Source organism: Zosterops lateralis, assembly GCF_965231275.1.
Source record: "Zosterops lateralis genome assembly, chromosome: 1".
Taxonomy (NCBI): domain Eukaryota; kingdom Metazoa; phylum Chordata; class Aves; order Passeriformes; family Zosteropidae; genus Zosterops; species Zosterops lateralis.
Window position 1 is genome coordinate 64,431,922 of NC_139762.1, and position 16,840 is coordinate 64,448,761.

Here is a 16,840-nt window from a genome sequence, read left to right on the forward strand (position 1 = left end):
TAGTTTGACAACTAAAAGCAAAACTGCAATCAATTTGGGACAGAAAATGAATGATACCACACCCCACTGAAACTGCAAAGGAAATTAAGGTAGATCTAATATATTTGTCTCAGCTGTGTTGACAGCCTGAATTAGACCTCAAATACAGACTGTGTCAGGGGGCTGAAGAGTATGGGAAGCACGAAGAGGAAATTGTAACCCCATTAACACATTTTGCCTCAACTTCCACAGAGAAAGGATGGGAGAAACAGGTGTTGCAATGACAGGGCAGTGTGACTTGCACTGCTTCCATGATAGCAGAAACAGGAACAGTAACAGACCCCAGAAATAAAAAATTCCCTTCTGGGCTGGTGACATTTCTGATTGAAATGAACTTTGGACATGATGAAAACACTTTCCATTTCATCAGTGGTCACACAGGTGCCTCCGGGAAGACCTTGCCCTCGAATGCCACTCCCTGCTGCGTACCATTAAAATCATCCCCCTCCTCAGAACGTTTCTCCTCCTTTATAGTAACATAAATAAAATGTCTCTGTACATTTGGAGCTCCATTGTCTAACATGGAGAGACACATCTGCCCAAGGACAGACTATATCTACTCTGCAAGGCTTTGCTTCCATAAATAACAAAACATCTGCTGGCCCTAGCTGAGCAAAATTGATGGGGGCAGGGTTCCATCCCATCCCAAGGTTGAGCTGCAAATGTTAAGGACACCATTCATCCCCCAAACCAGGGAGTGTGTAGAGGTAATGTGTTCTGTGGTGACACTGTCATGTCCCCTTTCTCTTGATTGCTCCACTGACCTTTTGCCATAGCAAATTACTCAGACAAAGCAAACTCATGCTGTTAGCTATGAAATGCAAAACAACCATCAACTATCAAAACAATAGTAATAGCATCATGACGTTAGACATGCCTTTTGCTGTGATGAATGATGATGTTAGCCATGGAAAATCCTCATACAAAGAGGTAAGTGCAAATTGTGCTCAGAAATGAGGATTTCTGTCCTACAGAAAGACAGAGTTAGATGTCTAAAGAGATCTTGGTATTTGGGTGGTTTTTTGAAAGCACACAAATGTTCCTGTCAATGAGAGTTTGTCAACTAATGGAAGTTCCAAAGTTCATAGGCATGTATGTACTTTTTGAGACCCCAACACACCCTAAATAAACAAACAAGCAAACAAACAAAAAAATATGTGTGTGCTTCTCTTTCAGTGGCTTGCCTGAGGTGGAAAGCTGGTGGAAGATGCAGCTTTCTAGGAGTATTTTAATTAATTAAAAAGGCACCTTTCCTTTCAGCACAGCAGAGCTCACCAGGACATTGATCACAGAAAAGAGGGCCGACAAGGGTCTTGAACACCCATTTCCCATCTGCACCCATGCACAGAACCCAGACCAGTTCTGCTCAGAGTATTTATTCCCGGCGCTTGAGCCCAGACACGTAATGGTAGCTCAGTTTCAGCTTGTCACCCATAAATAATCAGCTGTTTTTCCTGCCTTCCTCCTGATGCTAAGGGCAATTTTGATAGCTCCCTTGGGGTTTCTGCAAATGAGCAGCTTCCTTGTGAAGCTAAACTAAAAGGGGAAAAATGCCGCTCTCCCTAGGTACCACTGCAGCTAAAACTGGGGCTCAGCCCTTCGCAGGTTTTCTCTGTCACCCCCATTCATGTATCTAGTGCTGTCACATCATCCCCTCTAATCCAGGATTTAGATGAGCTTGTTTACCACAATCCCATTTTCCGGGTGATTTATCCCCAGCACCCTGCATGTTAAGAGGCAAGCTCCACACACATGCGCCGTGTGTGCTGCTGTCAGGGATGAGCTCTTGCTTTAGGCACTTGCTTTTCTCTCATTAGTGGAAGCTAACAATAAGTGTGAGAATTGCAGACGTCAAACGTAATTAGGAAGAAATGATTTCACGTTACCCGACAAAATGAGGCCTTTGAATAAAGCCTAATCCTGCTGTCTGCCCATTCTTTTTATCCCTAAATGACTCGGAGATAGGGAGGGCACAAAATGCCCTCCACAGCACTGGATGGGGAGCAGCCACATGGAGATTCAGCCACGTTCAATGGAGGCCATCATGCTGCCATCCTCTGGCTGAATAAACCCTTCCCTAGTGGGAATGCAACACTGCTTAAAGAATTAACCATTTCAAAAAGCTGAATCTCTTCACAGCCTAAATACTAGCAAATAAAAATGATTGCTTCGAACTATTCAGCCCCCTCAGACCTCTGAAGGAACCGCTGTGCATTTCAATGACTGTGCAAGCCTTGCAGACTGACCCTTTCTCAGTACTGGTAATATTTGTCACCTTCATGGTGATGCTGACAGTCCAATCCTCTTCCCAAACTGTCCAATTTTTCTACCCTTCTTTCTTCTCCTTTCTAGTATCTGATATGAATGAGTTCCAAAAACCTCACAGCAGCCTCATGACATTTAAAAAATCAATAACAATTTTTTGTATTTGTGGGAATTCACCAACTTCATTCCATCACAGGATTTCTGTTTCTAAGCAGCATTTTTCAGCACAGCTGAGGAAGATGTGGCATTGAGAGGGAATGTGTAGATTACCTTTCTCAACAAGGTAGTAGGTGACCACCATCTGTCAAACCTGCCATTCCATGAAGTTTTGTGACTTCTCATGCTGTGTTTCTCAGCCACAGACATCTCAGTACTATTTCCAAAACATCAATGGGACTATAAAAACACATCCAGCAGGTGTGCATGTCCAAATCTCAGGTGTACTTATTTACAGCCATACGCACACAGACAGCATCTCTGTGATCTATTGCCTCATGATCCTTGCAATATACTATTTATATTGCTTCAGATCATGATTTTCCACTTGCTGCTGTTAGGACAGTATCCCTGTAAGGTATTGTAGTGAATAAATCTAGAGCTATACAAAAAGCAATGCATAGCACCATTGTATATCTGGCAGAGAATTCACTGCTTTAAAGCCAGTAGAACATATACAGTGACACACAGAGGATTCAGTCGAGCAATTGGAGGAGCATCTCTCAAAGTCAGGAAAGAGGCAATAGATAGTTTGTTACTTTATTCTTTATTTGTTTCTCATTTTACTAGTTAGCTAATGTGCAGAAGGCTGCTCCCTCACCTCATCTCTCTTTGCTTTCACACTGGGCATGATAAATATGACCCCTACAACTAACAGCTTTTGGCAGCAGCACAGCACAAACTCTTATTGGATTGCAGAATCTTACTGAGTTGCCTGCGGCACCTTCCAGTGACGGGTAGCAGTCCCTTGACAAGCACTACTGCCAGTGGACAGCCTTCATGTGTCTCCTCTGCCTCCAGGCATGCAGACAGTGGGTTGGAGTGTGCTGATGAGACAAACATTATGCTGACCAATAATACTGTGATTATCAAGAAGTTCCCTTGACATTGATTAATAAAAACATGATGATAGCACACTGGATTACCAGACTTTTTGTGTTATTAGATCATCCGATTCCAGCAGGTGGAAGAATCCAGGATGGAAACAATCAGGGAAAACAAATAAATATACTGTGTTCTTGAAAAGTAGCGGATTAAAAATCTCAGCTTTAATACTCCTGTATCTAATTGCTAATGAGCACCTTCACCAGAGCTGGTGGGTTAAGAGACTGAAAAATACTTGAATGCTTTAGAAAGCCTCACTTGTACTATGTGTGCCAGATCAGTGGGTATAAAGACACACATTGCCTCAGAGTATGGGAGAGACTCTGAAAGACACACAAAGAAACCAGGTCTACCCATTCCAAGAGAGTGCAAAGTCTGGTGTTTCTGTAAAGGGGTCTTGTGTTTACTAAATATGTTGATGGAGAAATAAATATGTTGGTGGTCTCTTATGAGCACCATTATGATTGCTGGGGAAAGAGAAGTGGCACTGAAACACCTGTCCCAGCACCAGGGGACATTCCTGCAGTCTCTGGGAGATGTGCAGCTCTGCTGTCCATCACCCATCATCCTGGTCCTCCATTTCACCAGGGCTTCTTGACAAGCCTTTATCATTGCCCCAGGAAAACCTCCAAGCTCACTGTCACAGCCTGGATATGCCCCATTCCTCTCACCCTGACAGCTGCTGAAAGCTAAATCCAAGTCTTCCTGGCTGCTTCTCTAACTGGAATAACAGGGAACCTGTGCTTCTCAGCAGGTCCAACATAGCCAGTGAGACAGGCAGAAGAGAGACATCTGTCCTTTCCCTCCCTCTCCCCATTAACTTCCAGAGAGCTATTTTTTTCCACTGTTCTCCTTTCTGCCTTACAGTCACACATGCACACTTCTCGAGCAGCTGGGAAGCTGTGCAGGCACCAGAGGGATAAAATAGAGGAGGAATTCAGGAGAAGCTGAACAGGAAAAAAAACCCAACAAAACCCAACCCCAAACAAAACCCCATACCCACTTAAAGATTTACTTAGCACAGAAGGTTTGCATTTCAGAGTAGAAGATAATGGAGTTGTAAAGGTTTTTAGCAGGCAAGAACATGGCCTCCAGCATCCATTTCCTATCCCCATGCCACATGTGGTTTTGAGCTGAAAGTTCTGCATCTTAATTTGCTATTTTTGCTCTTTGCTTCACAGGAGATGTCACATTTCGGAGTAATCCATTCTGGTTTGGTTAGAGGAGGAGGCTTTCTAATTAACTGCTGTAATCAATTGCCATAATTGCTACGTAAGGACTCCTCAGAAATGGTTTATGGTGCGGTGGCTATTCATGTGGCTGGAATTCATATGATGTGGAATCTCCTGCCTTTGCTAGGACATATTTTGCCACCTTGGGCAAAAAGCTCCATTTTAGCTTGGTTCTGCATGTGCTGAGCCATGATAAAAGACACAGACCAGGGAAGCACGACATTCATGGGAAGTGTTTCTATGACAGGCACAAAGAATTTGTCTCAGGGCTGAGTAAACACCGAGGTGTGTAGTGGGCCAGGTCCTGCTATAAGATACAATCGCTGCAGCCTCACCCATACAACTGGCCTGGTGTAAGTCAAGGCACTATTCTCCCAGCATGGGAAACTGTGAATTCTGCTCTGGAGTCTCTCTTCCAGTTGGCTGATATAACACTACAGTCATAACAATTTTCTGGGAATAACAGGAGGTTCAGGGGTTCCAAGCTACATTTAAACAGGATATAAACAGACCTTTCTGAGCCAAACTGATTCCCAGTGCAACTCTAATAAGGCTGGAGGAACTGCACCTGGGATGACTTTGGTCCCACACAATATGTCAATGGCCAATCTCAGTATGCCTGGATAGAGGCATCTTTGAAAAAAACATTCTCTTTATAGTACTAAATTCTGATCTGCCAAATGAGGCAGCCAATGAGCTCTTCCAAACTAAATACTGTGAGGCTTATGCATAAATACTGAAGTATCTTAATCAGCCTCTTGGTGAAAATTAATTGATCCATTACAGACAATAATATGCTGAAGTTTTTATTCTGCATTTTTTACTTCTGTAAGTAGCATATGTGATTTGATTGGCTGGATATTTTAAACCCTAGGGGACCATTGGTGGAGCAGTACAAATCCCTCTGAAATCCAAAATTGCCAGCTGCAATTATAGTCTGCATCTAGCATCTTCTCTAAGGACTATAAATGCTTCACTACTTTAATTTTGCTTGGCATTTGCATCACTGTGTGACAATTACTGAGCAACAGCAAAGGATGGATTCAGTAATAAAGTCTGGGTAGTAAGGAAATACTGTCCAAATTGAAATATTCTCTCTGTTTTAATCTAATATTCATCAGTTTGTGCATATGGATATATCACATTTATAAAGTACTGGTAAGACAAGCACCTTTCCTTTTTGCTGCTGAAATGCCTGTGGCTTCTTATATATTAGATATGAGCAAAATTGTTTTCTCCTCATATTTCATGATTGTTTTCACTTACTTAAAAGGATGAGATACTAAGTTGTAAATACCAGTGATTAAAAGATCAGACTGGCAACCATACCACTCCAGATAAGGCTTGTGAAATTCTACCATTTTCAATGATACACTGATATAAAGCAAGAACGAAACAGCAGTTTCATTCACTTCAGCTATTTTTTGAACTCATATATACACAGTTTTAATTATTTGAATTATTTGCGATTGCCCCTACGTCCTAGCAATATTAGAAGACAAGATGAGGCATTATACCTCAAACTATTAAACTCAGATTAGGAGAGATACAATTGTGGGGAAAAAATAATTATGAGAATATGGAGCTTAGGCAGGAAGGGTTTTGTGTATTTCCAAAAATAGCTTCCCCTGCTATGCTGAAAAAATATTGTTTACCAAGGAAAAAAAAGCAGGTTTTGGAGAGGTGGAAAAATAAAATACTTATAATGAAAAAAACTTGGTGCACAGTGAGCTGTGCGGAATCAATATTTGTAAATGACACTATTTTCCTTCATAAGCTATAGTTGGAAAACTTCAGAAAGACCTAAGTAATTTAGGCAAATGGACAACACAGTGGAAATACTATTCCTTGCAATGTCATTGCAAGGTCAAGCAGTGAGATATGCTAAGAGACAAAAATTTAAATTCTTCACATGCTTCAAAAGGGTTCAAATTTAATCATATAAGCACTGGGACCTTGCTGCCCTATGCTGTTCTTTGAGACCCAGAGCTCCATTGCAGCTGCAGTCTAAAAGGCTGGAATAAAGCTGAATAAAGACTGAAATGAAAAATCACAGTAGCAGCAACAGTGCAGCACCATCTTACGTATTTTGGGCATGTTTGCTGAAGTCCCTCAACAAGAATACTGAAGAATTAGACAGGTTTTGGAGTAGGCTGAGCATGATGCAGCACAAAAACTTTCAGAGAGAGGTTGGAAAGGTATGGTTCACTTATTCGAAAGAGGGTATAAACAAGGCCATGAAAGAAAAGTAAATAAAATGCTGAAAGTGGTATTTACCAGGAGCTCTTATTCTTCCTGTCTCCACAACATGGTAGAAGTGTTTTCCCCTTGTCCACCCACCCCCAAAATAAAAAAAAATGAAAACGTGCAAGAAAATTCCCTACACCTGGCTGGTCATCTCCTTGTGGTTTTCTCACTGGAGAGCAACTAACAGCATTCACCAGCCTGCATACCACCAAGTTGAAAACAGAAGAGGATTAAATTGATTACAGAAACCATGGCTTGAGCATAGAAGGTTCTTAGACAGTTCTATCTGACCTCAGTTTACTAATTCTTGTCAGAAATCCTCCACATTTAATGGCCACCCCTTTATACTCCATGCAATGCAGAAAACCAGAACAGCTGGTGATAACCATAACACTGTTATGAAGAAGAAAGTGTACAGACAGAGTAAATCTGTCCAACCTCATCCATTGAAGGCAAGTACTGAAGGACTTAACCTATTTTTCACCAGAAGTCTCAGCTACTCACAGGAGACACAGTCAGAAGAGAAAGTTATATCACTGACCTTTGGCCAAACTAAGCTTATAAAATACACCTGCAGCTAAAGTCCAAATATTATCAAAGCTGAACATTTTCCAGTGATGTGCCAAAAAGAGCCAAATTCACGTAGCTCCTGCTGGCACTTAACCAAAGTTCCTGTGGCATATGCCAGGAAAATTAAATGGGGAGTTATATAGGAAGTTTTATTGGACCAGATATAACATATAGAACCATTTTTTTCTCTCCATGGCTTTTCCTCTTGAACATTGTAACCAAACAGATCTCAAATCCTTAAAGACTAATGAAAAACAACATCACACCATGTATTTCCAAAAGCAAGACTTAAAAAAATGTTTGTCTCTTACCTTGTTAGCTTTGTCCCAATCTGCTGCCTAAGTTCAAGCCTCTCTTCATCAGTCTGCATGGGGAGGATGTTCTTTTCCTCCAGCTCTCTCTTGGAAGGCCTGTTGCTTAGTTTGATTGCTAAAGAGTCCTTCCTGCAGAGTTTCCTTGCCAGGGGGCCTGTGGGAGAGAGGAGAGGCTCTGCCAAAGGAGGTGTCATCATTTCATTACAGCATACAGCTGGCAAAGAAGTACTAGCCAAGGGAAGATATGAGACTCTCCTTTACACTGGTATGGACTATGGGAAAAGGGGTGTCATTAACTTCATGTGCTCAATTAACCTCTATTTGTATCATAATAAGGAAAAGCTGAAATTGTTAGGTATACAGGAAATAGAAATTAATATGTTGCTCCATAGAGGGGAATGGAGAAGACGGGCTTGTTTCAGAGTTACTAGTAGCATCTGTAGCTTTCTCTAGCACAGTATTTCCACATAATGAAATGAAAAATTCAACCTCAGAATCTGGGCAGGCAGCAGGGTTACTGCATGTGAAGAGAGGGCTACCTGAATGTCTCTTACAATGTATTATCAAGACATCCAAGCCAGCACTAGAAGGAATCAAAAGTCAATCAGAAGCAGCACATATCTCTGTGTACATTAACTGACTGCTTCCTGGGCAGTGAAAATGGCAAAGACACTAAAAACCAGTGGCCTTTTATGGCTCAAATTTGCTTTCTTAGGCTTGTGTCCAAAGCAGTTTGAGCAAGAGACACAAAAAGACACAAACACATGAGAGGTTTTGGCCTTCGTTAGGAGGGTATGAGATAGTGCAGTTCTGTTCTGTTTTTAGTTTAAGAGTAAACACTGCTTAATTTCACTTGCAGGGTAAGGTGGGGTTCTGAGGAGATGAAATATGTCTGTTTTAGAATACTCTTTCTGTGTGTTTTAAAAGGGATGTTGTTTGACTGTACTGCTTCCAGTTTTCAGAAGAAAAGAAAGGCAAGGGCCTGGAACTTCAATGTCTAGGATGACAAGCAGTTGTCATACATAAAGTACTGTATCCTATCTTCATGGGACAGTTCTATGATGCCACACTGAGGCAGGAATTGTGGTTCCTTACAGAGGTCAGGAAGGCCACAGGTCCTTTCCCAGTCTGTAACTGTGATTAACCTCTTCTTATCTGAGCCAAATCCTCTGATTGTGACCCCTTCCAAAGCATGTGCACATTCATGATTCCAAAAATATTTAATATTGACTATATATAAAAGCTCCGATTCTCTACGTGTGGCACTTATTTCATCCTCCTGAAAAAACTATTGAGATGATCTTGACTTAAGCCAAAGGCAGGGCTTCTCTTCACCATGGGCATTTGGGAAATCAAATCCAAAAGGCAATTTGTAATTGAAGCAATATAAGCCCAAACCTGTCATGTGAATTTAGTCTGAGCACTACTGAGACAGGGATTCATGTATATTAGTGAAATCACTATAAATTCAGACTGTTTGTTCTTTTGAATTAGTGTCCTCATGTAGTCAAGCCCTGAGAGATGCAAAAGCCACAGCCAAGGAAGAAAATACACAAGCCTTGTGTTTCCTTTGTGTAATGCGTATTCAGAGTAAAAATTAAATGAGTGAGAAATGAAAAATGGAATGCGTCTTACTTGTAAATAATGAGTTATCCTCCTCTTCATCTTCCTCTTCTTCCTCTTCCTGCCTTGGATAGAGGCAGGAAGAATCTTCATAGTCAGTTTCATGAGGCACATTTTCTTTATTGTCATCGCATTCGATCACAACAGTTGGCACTTGTCTCATGTCTGGAAGGCCCCCAGGTCCTGTTTTTGTAACACTGTCATTTGAGTGTAAACCAGAGTTGCTGGGAAAGAAAAGCAAATAAATAAACTAAAGGAAACAGCTCAATGAAAGGCAGAGTTTCTTGTCTTATTGTATATAGGAAAGTAGTGGCCTTTCATCCCTTTTTGAGAAGAAGTGAGAACATAAAGATTTTCAAGGCCAGCAAGACATCCAACGGATTTAAACTGAGTACTTATTCGATTTAGGGTATAACACTTATTAGGGAGAGGTAGAACAGCATGCAGGCAGAAGTACTGTCAGCCAGGATGAAGCACTAAAGATCTGTGGCAATTACTTAGTGACCAGCTAGTCAGAGTAGTAAGCACTAGCTGCTCAGTGGTAAGCACACCTTCACTCTGGTGTCTGTGTGACCTTCCCGCTGGTGTGCAGGCAGCAAGGAGGAGATGTCTCAACTGAGTGCAAAAGGTGGAGTAAGACTGGGAGGAAGGAAGGATAGACTGTAGGGGGTAATTGTAGAAAGGCAGAGGGAAAACTAGTGGCTTACACTAGTGATGAGTGACTTGAGGGAATGGCAAGTACACAACTCTTTGACGTGCAGGAGAAAGAACATGTGAAACTGGGCTTGGAGAAAGGAGACTTTGGGAGCAGGTGACATGAACCAGGGAAGCAGCTAAAACCTGGGAGGTTTGTTTGCTAATGGCACAGTTATGTATTGAGTGGTGGCCATGATGATATATGTCCTTGTCCTGCCCCAGCTCTATCCAGCCAGGTGCTGAAGATCAATTGGCACTCATTTTATATTTCTTTTGTCACAGGTGTGATTGATTATTTTCTGCACACTATAAGACCTGTGGTGAGGACTGCTACTATCTAGCCCTATTTATGTGTTCAATTCAAAGGCCTTTACCAAATAATATATCAAGTAGGGAAATGGGAACATGAGGAGGTGAAAATCAAAGTCAAACAAAAAGTGAAAGGAAAAGTCAGGAACAGAACTATGTTTCCCAACCAATTTTTATCTAAATAGCTCATGTTGCTTTTCCAGTATGAAATCAGAATGAGAGACTGGCAGGCAAAAATGGTGGTAGCTCAGGATTATTTGTGAGACAGCAGAAACTGCCCTCTCTGAAGTCCTGACTGATGCAACAGCTCTATGAAAAATGGGCAACATTTGCCAGTTGGACACTCTCTATGTCAAACTCCCATTTTAGTTTCCAGAAGAACATAGGTGTGAAAGCAGATGTGCTGGCCAAGTTGACCTTGAGGTACACAAATTTGGATCTGACAAGTACTGAGTACCCTCAATTCCCTTGATTATTTTAGCCTGAATACCAGAGATGTTCTGCATCTTGAATAAAATGTATTCGTCTCTTTAAAAGATTTTCTACAGGAATCTTCTGAATCTACTATCTTCAACCTGAAACATTTTGCTTTCTTCTGACCAAAAAGTTAGAATGGACTCTTAAATGGCTGCCAGATAACATTTGAGAGAGTCTTTTTAAAATGTAGTTCTGGGAACATAATGCTACTCCAAATGTGCTTAGGGATTAAAGAGAAGAAAAGGCTTCAGATCCTGTGAACAAACCAGACCATGCTGTTATCATTATCTTCAGCTTCAAAGAAATAATTTTGTAAATTCCAATATGTATTATTGCAGACTAACCAAAAATGACATGCAGAGCTTTACTAGATGCCTTGAAGAGAGAAACTCAATTTTCTTAGTGATAGCCCATGTTTCGTATCACAAAGTAAGAGAGATTCATGAAGAACTGGCTTGCAAATTTTTGTATTGGACTTCAATGAGTTTGACATAAAAAACTATCCCAGATGCAGTTTTAGAATTCATCAGCTGAATTCTCATAATGACACATTAACACACTACAATCTTTAAAAACTTTGAACTAACTTTTAATTTACTGAAATGCTTCCAGAATTTTTATATTATGAACTTCATTAAACCTGTTTTCTCGGTAAGTTAATTTTTGAGTAAGTCTTTTAAAGAGGAAAGGGAGGAAATTCAAAAGTCTGGAATCAAATTTCAGAGAAAAACTATAATATTGTGAAATTCTGTTAACATTGCTAAAAAAATACCCCAAACCTTCCAATTGCACACACACAACCACTGAATCATTCAGTTAATTTTAAAACAATACATACACAGAGTGAAAATACATATTCACTAAGCTCCTTCTGAAGTACAAATGAAAGGAGCAAGAAGTAGTTCAGCATCCAGGACTATTTGGTGCTTCCCTGTTTTGTGAAGGATGGATGTAGCTTACGGGTGCATCCTTATGGGTGTGTCCATAGGGTAGCAGATATCAAAGTGATCCATCAATTTAAGTTATAGGATGGCAACAAGATTTGCAAGTTACCACAGAGGATTTTTATTTGAACTAGTGATAAAGAAATAGGCAGCTTCTCATCTCATTGTAAGTTTTCTGAATCATCCACTTTCTTGATAATACTACTTTCTATTTTAAGCCCCTCATTTTTCCTAGTGTTTTGTGTTGGTCTTGATTAAAATCAGCCCTTTCCACAGCAATTTGACTACGTCAGCTGTCTAAGCAAAGTGCTTATGAAATACATGCAGAACTGCAGTATACTTAAAAAAGACAAATCAAGGTCACTGGATATGTCCATTGTGTACAAATGACTCTGGGTCATTAGCAAAACTCTCACATGGTCAGGTGGTCTACACCACAAAATCTTTTAGCATTATTATCAAAAAGCACACTATTGTTTCAAAAAGCCCATTTTAAACCAGTTTTGTGTTTTGCAACAAAACTGGAGAAAAAAGCTACAGTTAAGTACTTGTTTCAAGAAGATAATGCTTGGATCTGAACAATTCATAGCTCCCTAGTACAAGAACTTGCAACTACTGCTGCATCATCTTTACATGATCAAAATAGCAAAAAAGTTACATCACTATAGCTTACAATGTTTCTAGTGAGAAAATACTTTAATGACAAATCACAATTTAAGCATATGAGTGACTCATGGTACAGACAAAATTTAAAAAAAAAAAAAAAAAAAAAAAAAAAAAAAAAAAAAAAAAAAAAAAAAAAAAAAAAAGTGAAATACCTCCTCTAACGTCTGGGGAAAAATCTGCACACTTCTTGTCTGTCATGCCAGGCCCTTTGATTTTAGAATAAAGGGTTACATTTTTATCAGAATGCTTTCAGATGCACAGTACACTTTTCTGTACTTACCAGTTAAAACAAAAAATCTGATAAAGCTTCAAACTACTGTATATACGTTTCTACTTCAGGAATGTGTGTGAGAAACAGAGAGAAGGCAAAGCTATAAATATTGAGTGTTTCTATCCTTAGGCAATGCTAAAGTTTAGACAAGATGCAATTCTCTTGACAAGTTTTATGGAAGATAAATGTTTTCTGACTCAAATATGTTTCATAAGATTTACAAGACACTGGCGGTAATGTCTAATGCATTTCATTTCATAAATCTACAGTCTGAAGCTGAGCTGGGTGTCCCAGAGGAACTGGTCTCACACAGTCTTTTTGGACACAGTGATTTTTCACTGCTTTGCCACGGAGGCAATTCTAGCCTGGAGTGAGATATTGCCACTTAACAACTCTTTAGTACATACATTGAACAAACTGAGACCTGGATTCATCTGCACCTGCTCCTGTACATGAGCCCACAGAGAAAATGAAATTAATTGTCGCCTTTCCAGACAGGCTGAGAATTATACACACAAGGCAGAAACTCAGGCTATTTCAGATCAAGAAACTGCCTCATTAAGTCAAAATTAAAGACACATTTTGGTGTCACAAGAGAGTTTCTAAAGCTTCTTTAGCCACTGTTTGTGATGCACATCTTTGGGACATGGTCTTTCTGCTCAAATTCATTTCAGTCAGGAGGATGAAATCTGTGTATTTTGGTGGCAGGGCTTACCAGATTTTCATCAACCCCAAAAAATGCATTCTGAAATGGTAAAAAAATGGTGCCCAAATCTAGAGTTTTACTTATGCTTGACATAAGGGGAAATTGGGCTGAAGGGGAAAGTCATTTGCAGTACAACACAAATCAGCAATGGAGGTTGCAGAAAAAAGGTTACATGGAAATCACATATTTCTCTGTTTCAACTTAATCTACCATAAAACTGGTAATTTATCAGGAAAAATAGAGGCCAACTGGCAGCACAAATGGCATGTCATAATAGTCATACTATGACAAGGGGCGGATTGCCCTTCTGAGAATAGGTTATGAATAGACATTAGGGGTACCAGAAAATGTTTGCAATCAAAAGCGTTAAGTGCACAAATGAACTTAATGCGCTATAATGTCTGTAATGAAGTTGAATAAAAAAAATTCCAGGAATTAACTGCCATTTTAAGTCATAAGAACAACTGGGAGTTGAATAGCTATTACATGACTTTTACTGTACCTTAAGACATTAACTGATTAATATGCACTAGATCTAGGCAAGGCAGTTACATGCAATCACTCCTGCAGAGGGGAAAATAGAGATAGAGAGACTCAGTAACTTTCTCAAGGTCAGATACAGAAAAATCTGGCTTGCAGGTCCGTACAGAGGGAAAGCTCATTTTTCTCTGGCAAGCCTGTGGCTCATTGGCAAAGCACTGATTTCAACTATCAGTCTTCAGATGTTGTTAGACTATCTGAATTCCAGAGATCTTATCTGTGTAAGCAAAAAATACAGATTACTAGAGGAAGGGAAAGTTTTAGCCTTTCATTTGTTGTTCATATCCACACTCAGAGACCTGGCGAACAGGAGAGTTGTGATGTCTAAGAAAAGTTTACTGGAAAAAATGAGGATTTGATACAAACTGATTCAGCAAATACTATTAGCACTTAAATGACCTTGAGGAGCTTTGACTGCAGCAGGACCAAAGAAACTAGATACAAGGAAGAAAAGGAAAAATTCCAGAAGGAAAAGAAAAAAATTCAGAGCTGAAACCTGATCTGTACTTGTCTATACGATCATCTCTTATTAAAATCAAAACACTATTCTAAATATTACCCCAAATTACCAGATTTGGCAGCATTATTACTGCAGCACCATGGCAATTACACTGTAGTTGTAGGATATTTTTGAGATAATGTCTGAGAAGGAAAAACCCCTTAGTATTCACCAGAAGGCACCTCAGAAACTTATCAGGTTCTCTCATCTCCTCAGGATTATTGACCCAACAGTAGTGGCCCAGTACTTTGTTAACTTGGAAGGAACAGCAAAGTGTACGATGTCACTCCATATCCTATGCATGCTACAGATGTGAGCACACTACCAAATTCCAAACAGAGGAAGGAGATCTAGGATCTCTGCAGTTTTAACAGGCCCTCAAGAGTTTTGGGTTGAAGTGTGCAATGACAAATACTGCAGTATAATTTCTCTGGGGTTTAACACAGATTTTTACAATAATGGAAAGTAAGTCAAAAATAGTAGAGAACAGTGGCATTTGGTGCAAATAATTGTCTCCCAAGTTAAAGATATATATTTTAAAAATCTGAACAAATCTTCAAGCAAACTTGTCAAGTTAATCTACACCACAATGTGGCTTGAAAAAAGACAATAAAGAATTTAACAGCAAGAGCAGCTCCACAGAACTGTAAATTGTTTGAAATACTTTTACCTCTATATACTACAAAAATAACAATTGCTGTTGCAGAGAAAACAATCATGACCTATTTTCTCCCTTGTGAATGTAAAAGTTATTGATCTGTTTTGACAAGGAGCACCAACAAAGTACTCAATACATTAATCCATTATTTAACTAACAGTTAATCAACATAAAAAAGGCTATGAAAAATCTGTCTGCAATATCATGAACCAGAATTTGTATTCATTTTAAATGTGAAATATCAGTGCCACAACCTTTTCTTATTTTCTTCTTATTAATTGCAAAGGGAAGCAATTGCTTCATTGGGACATGAATGCTTGCTCATTCAGATTTTAACAAGCAGCAGAGCTTCAGCTTCAAATTAGTAGTTAAACGCAAACAGCATCACCTTCTTTAAATCACTTAAACGTATTTGTAGACATAAACATGATGGATGACTAGAAAATGGAGCATTCATTGCTGTGGGGCAACAGATGCCACAATGAAGTCATACTCTGAGAGATGTCACTGGGCTCAGGATAACAAAGGGCCTTCTGCACACAGTGTGAGCCAGGCATTAAGATGTCCAACCTAAACTGGGCAGTGCAGCCCAGGAGCCTTTGGGAGACAACAGCTACGCTCTGTGTCTGCTGCATTGAATTTTGGGGTGGTGCAGAGGCACCAGACCAGCCATGCTGGCAATGTGAGAGGTAAATGGGTAATCACTGGGTATGGCAGTGGGGCACAATGTGGACGCTCTTTCCATCCTACCTCTACAGCTCTTTCTCTGATGGGAATAAGAATCTCCTTTACAGCCCTAGTAGGTTTTCCCCAGCTGAGAATTCCCCCATGCTGTAGAAACATTAGACCCATGAAGTAATCACAGATGTGTCACTATTCTGGTACTAAAATAAGCTGGCAGTGTGAGACAGCCTCTGGTCTCCTGACTTTTTCAGGCAATAAGGAGAAACTGCCATCAATAATCCAGTTGTTTCCAACTATGCAATATAATGAAGGTAGCATTATCAGACAAAAATACCAGGGTAAATCATTAGGCATTTTGTCTGTTAGACCACATATTTTGCCTTCCTGTAAAACAGGATGATCTGATGCTCCTAGAACAAGCTGACTACAAAGCTGTCCTTAGTACTAAATAAAACATGTATTTTTTCAGACTATCTTCCCTGTTCTGGGACTTCCTCAGTCTTCCTCTGCAAGGTGAAATAAATTTTCCAAAGCTTGCTGATGTTGCAGTCTATGAGGCCAGCTTGCATTTATACAATATGCTTCACTTACTCAGACTACTTGGAGAAACACTCAGAGATACTCATAAGTGACAATAACAAAAAATAGCCCCAAGGTAGGTAAGGCATTTCTGATCAAATGTACTACCTCTTGCCAGATGCAAATGGCTAAGAAGGTAGCTGCTGTGGAATGAGTTAAATACTTATTTTAAGATCAAACATATAATTTAATTTAATTTAAAATAAATTAAATTATTTAAATACTGAATTAAAACCCTTCTAAGTGACTGGTAGGAAGTCCACAGAGATTGTTTCAAGCTAATTGGAAATATTAATCAGATGCCGTGCTGGAGTGGCACATTGGATTCTAATTGCTCTTTTATGAATCTTCCTCTCCTTGCATTTAGCAATCCTCCACACAACTGGAGCTCTGTAGTTATGCTTCAGCAGTACATACTGC

The 16,840-nt window shown here is 39.8% G+C and overlaps 1 protein-coding gene across 5 annotated transcripts in view; it reads right to left on the reverse strand.

Annotated features, from left to right (window-relative positions):
- Positions 1-16,840, reverse strand: part of PHACTR1 (phosphatase and actin regulator 1) — a gene marked incomplete at its 3' end in the record, with an annotated part of 302,619 nt that overhangs the window by 40,626 nt on the left and 245,153 nt on the right. For all 5 annotated transcript variants that reach the window (XM_083880656.1, XM_083880654.1, XM_083880655.1 and 2 more), the window contains 2 exons: positions 9,404-9,615; positions 7,766-7,922 (listed from right to left, as the gene is read on the reverse strand). In XM_083880656.1, coding sequence (XP_083736782.1) covers positions 7,766-7,922; positions 9,404-9,615 — 369 coding nt within the window. The remainder of the gene's footprint in view (positions 1-7,765; positions 7,923-9,403; positions 9,616-16,840) is intronic.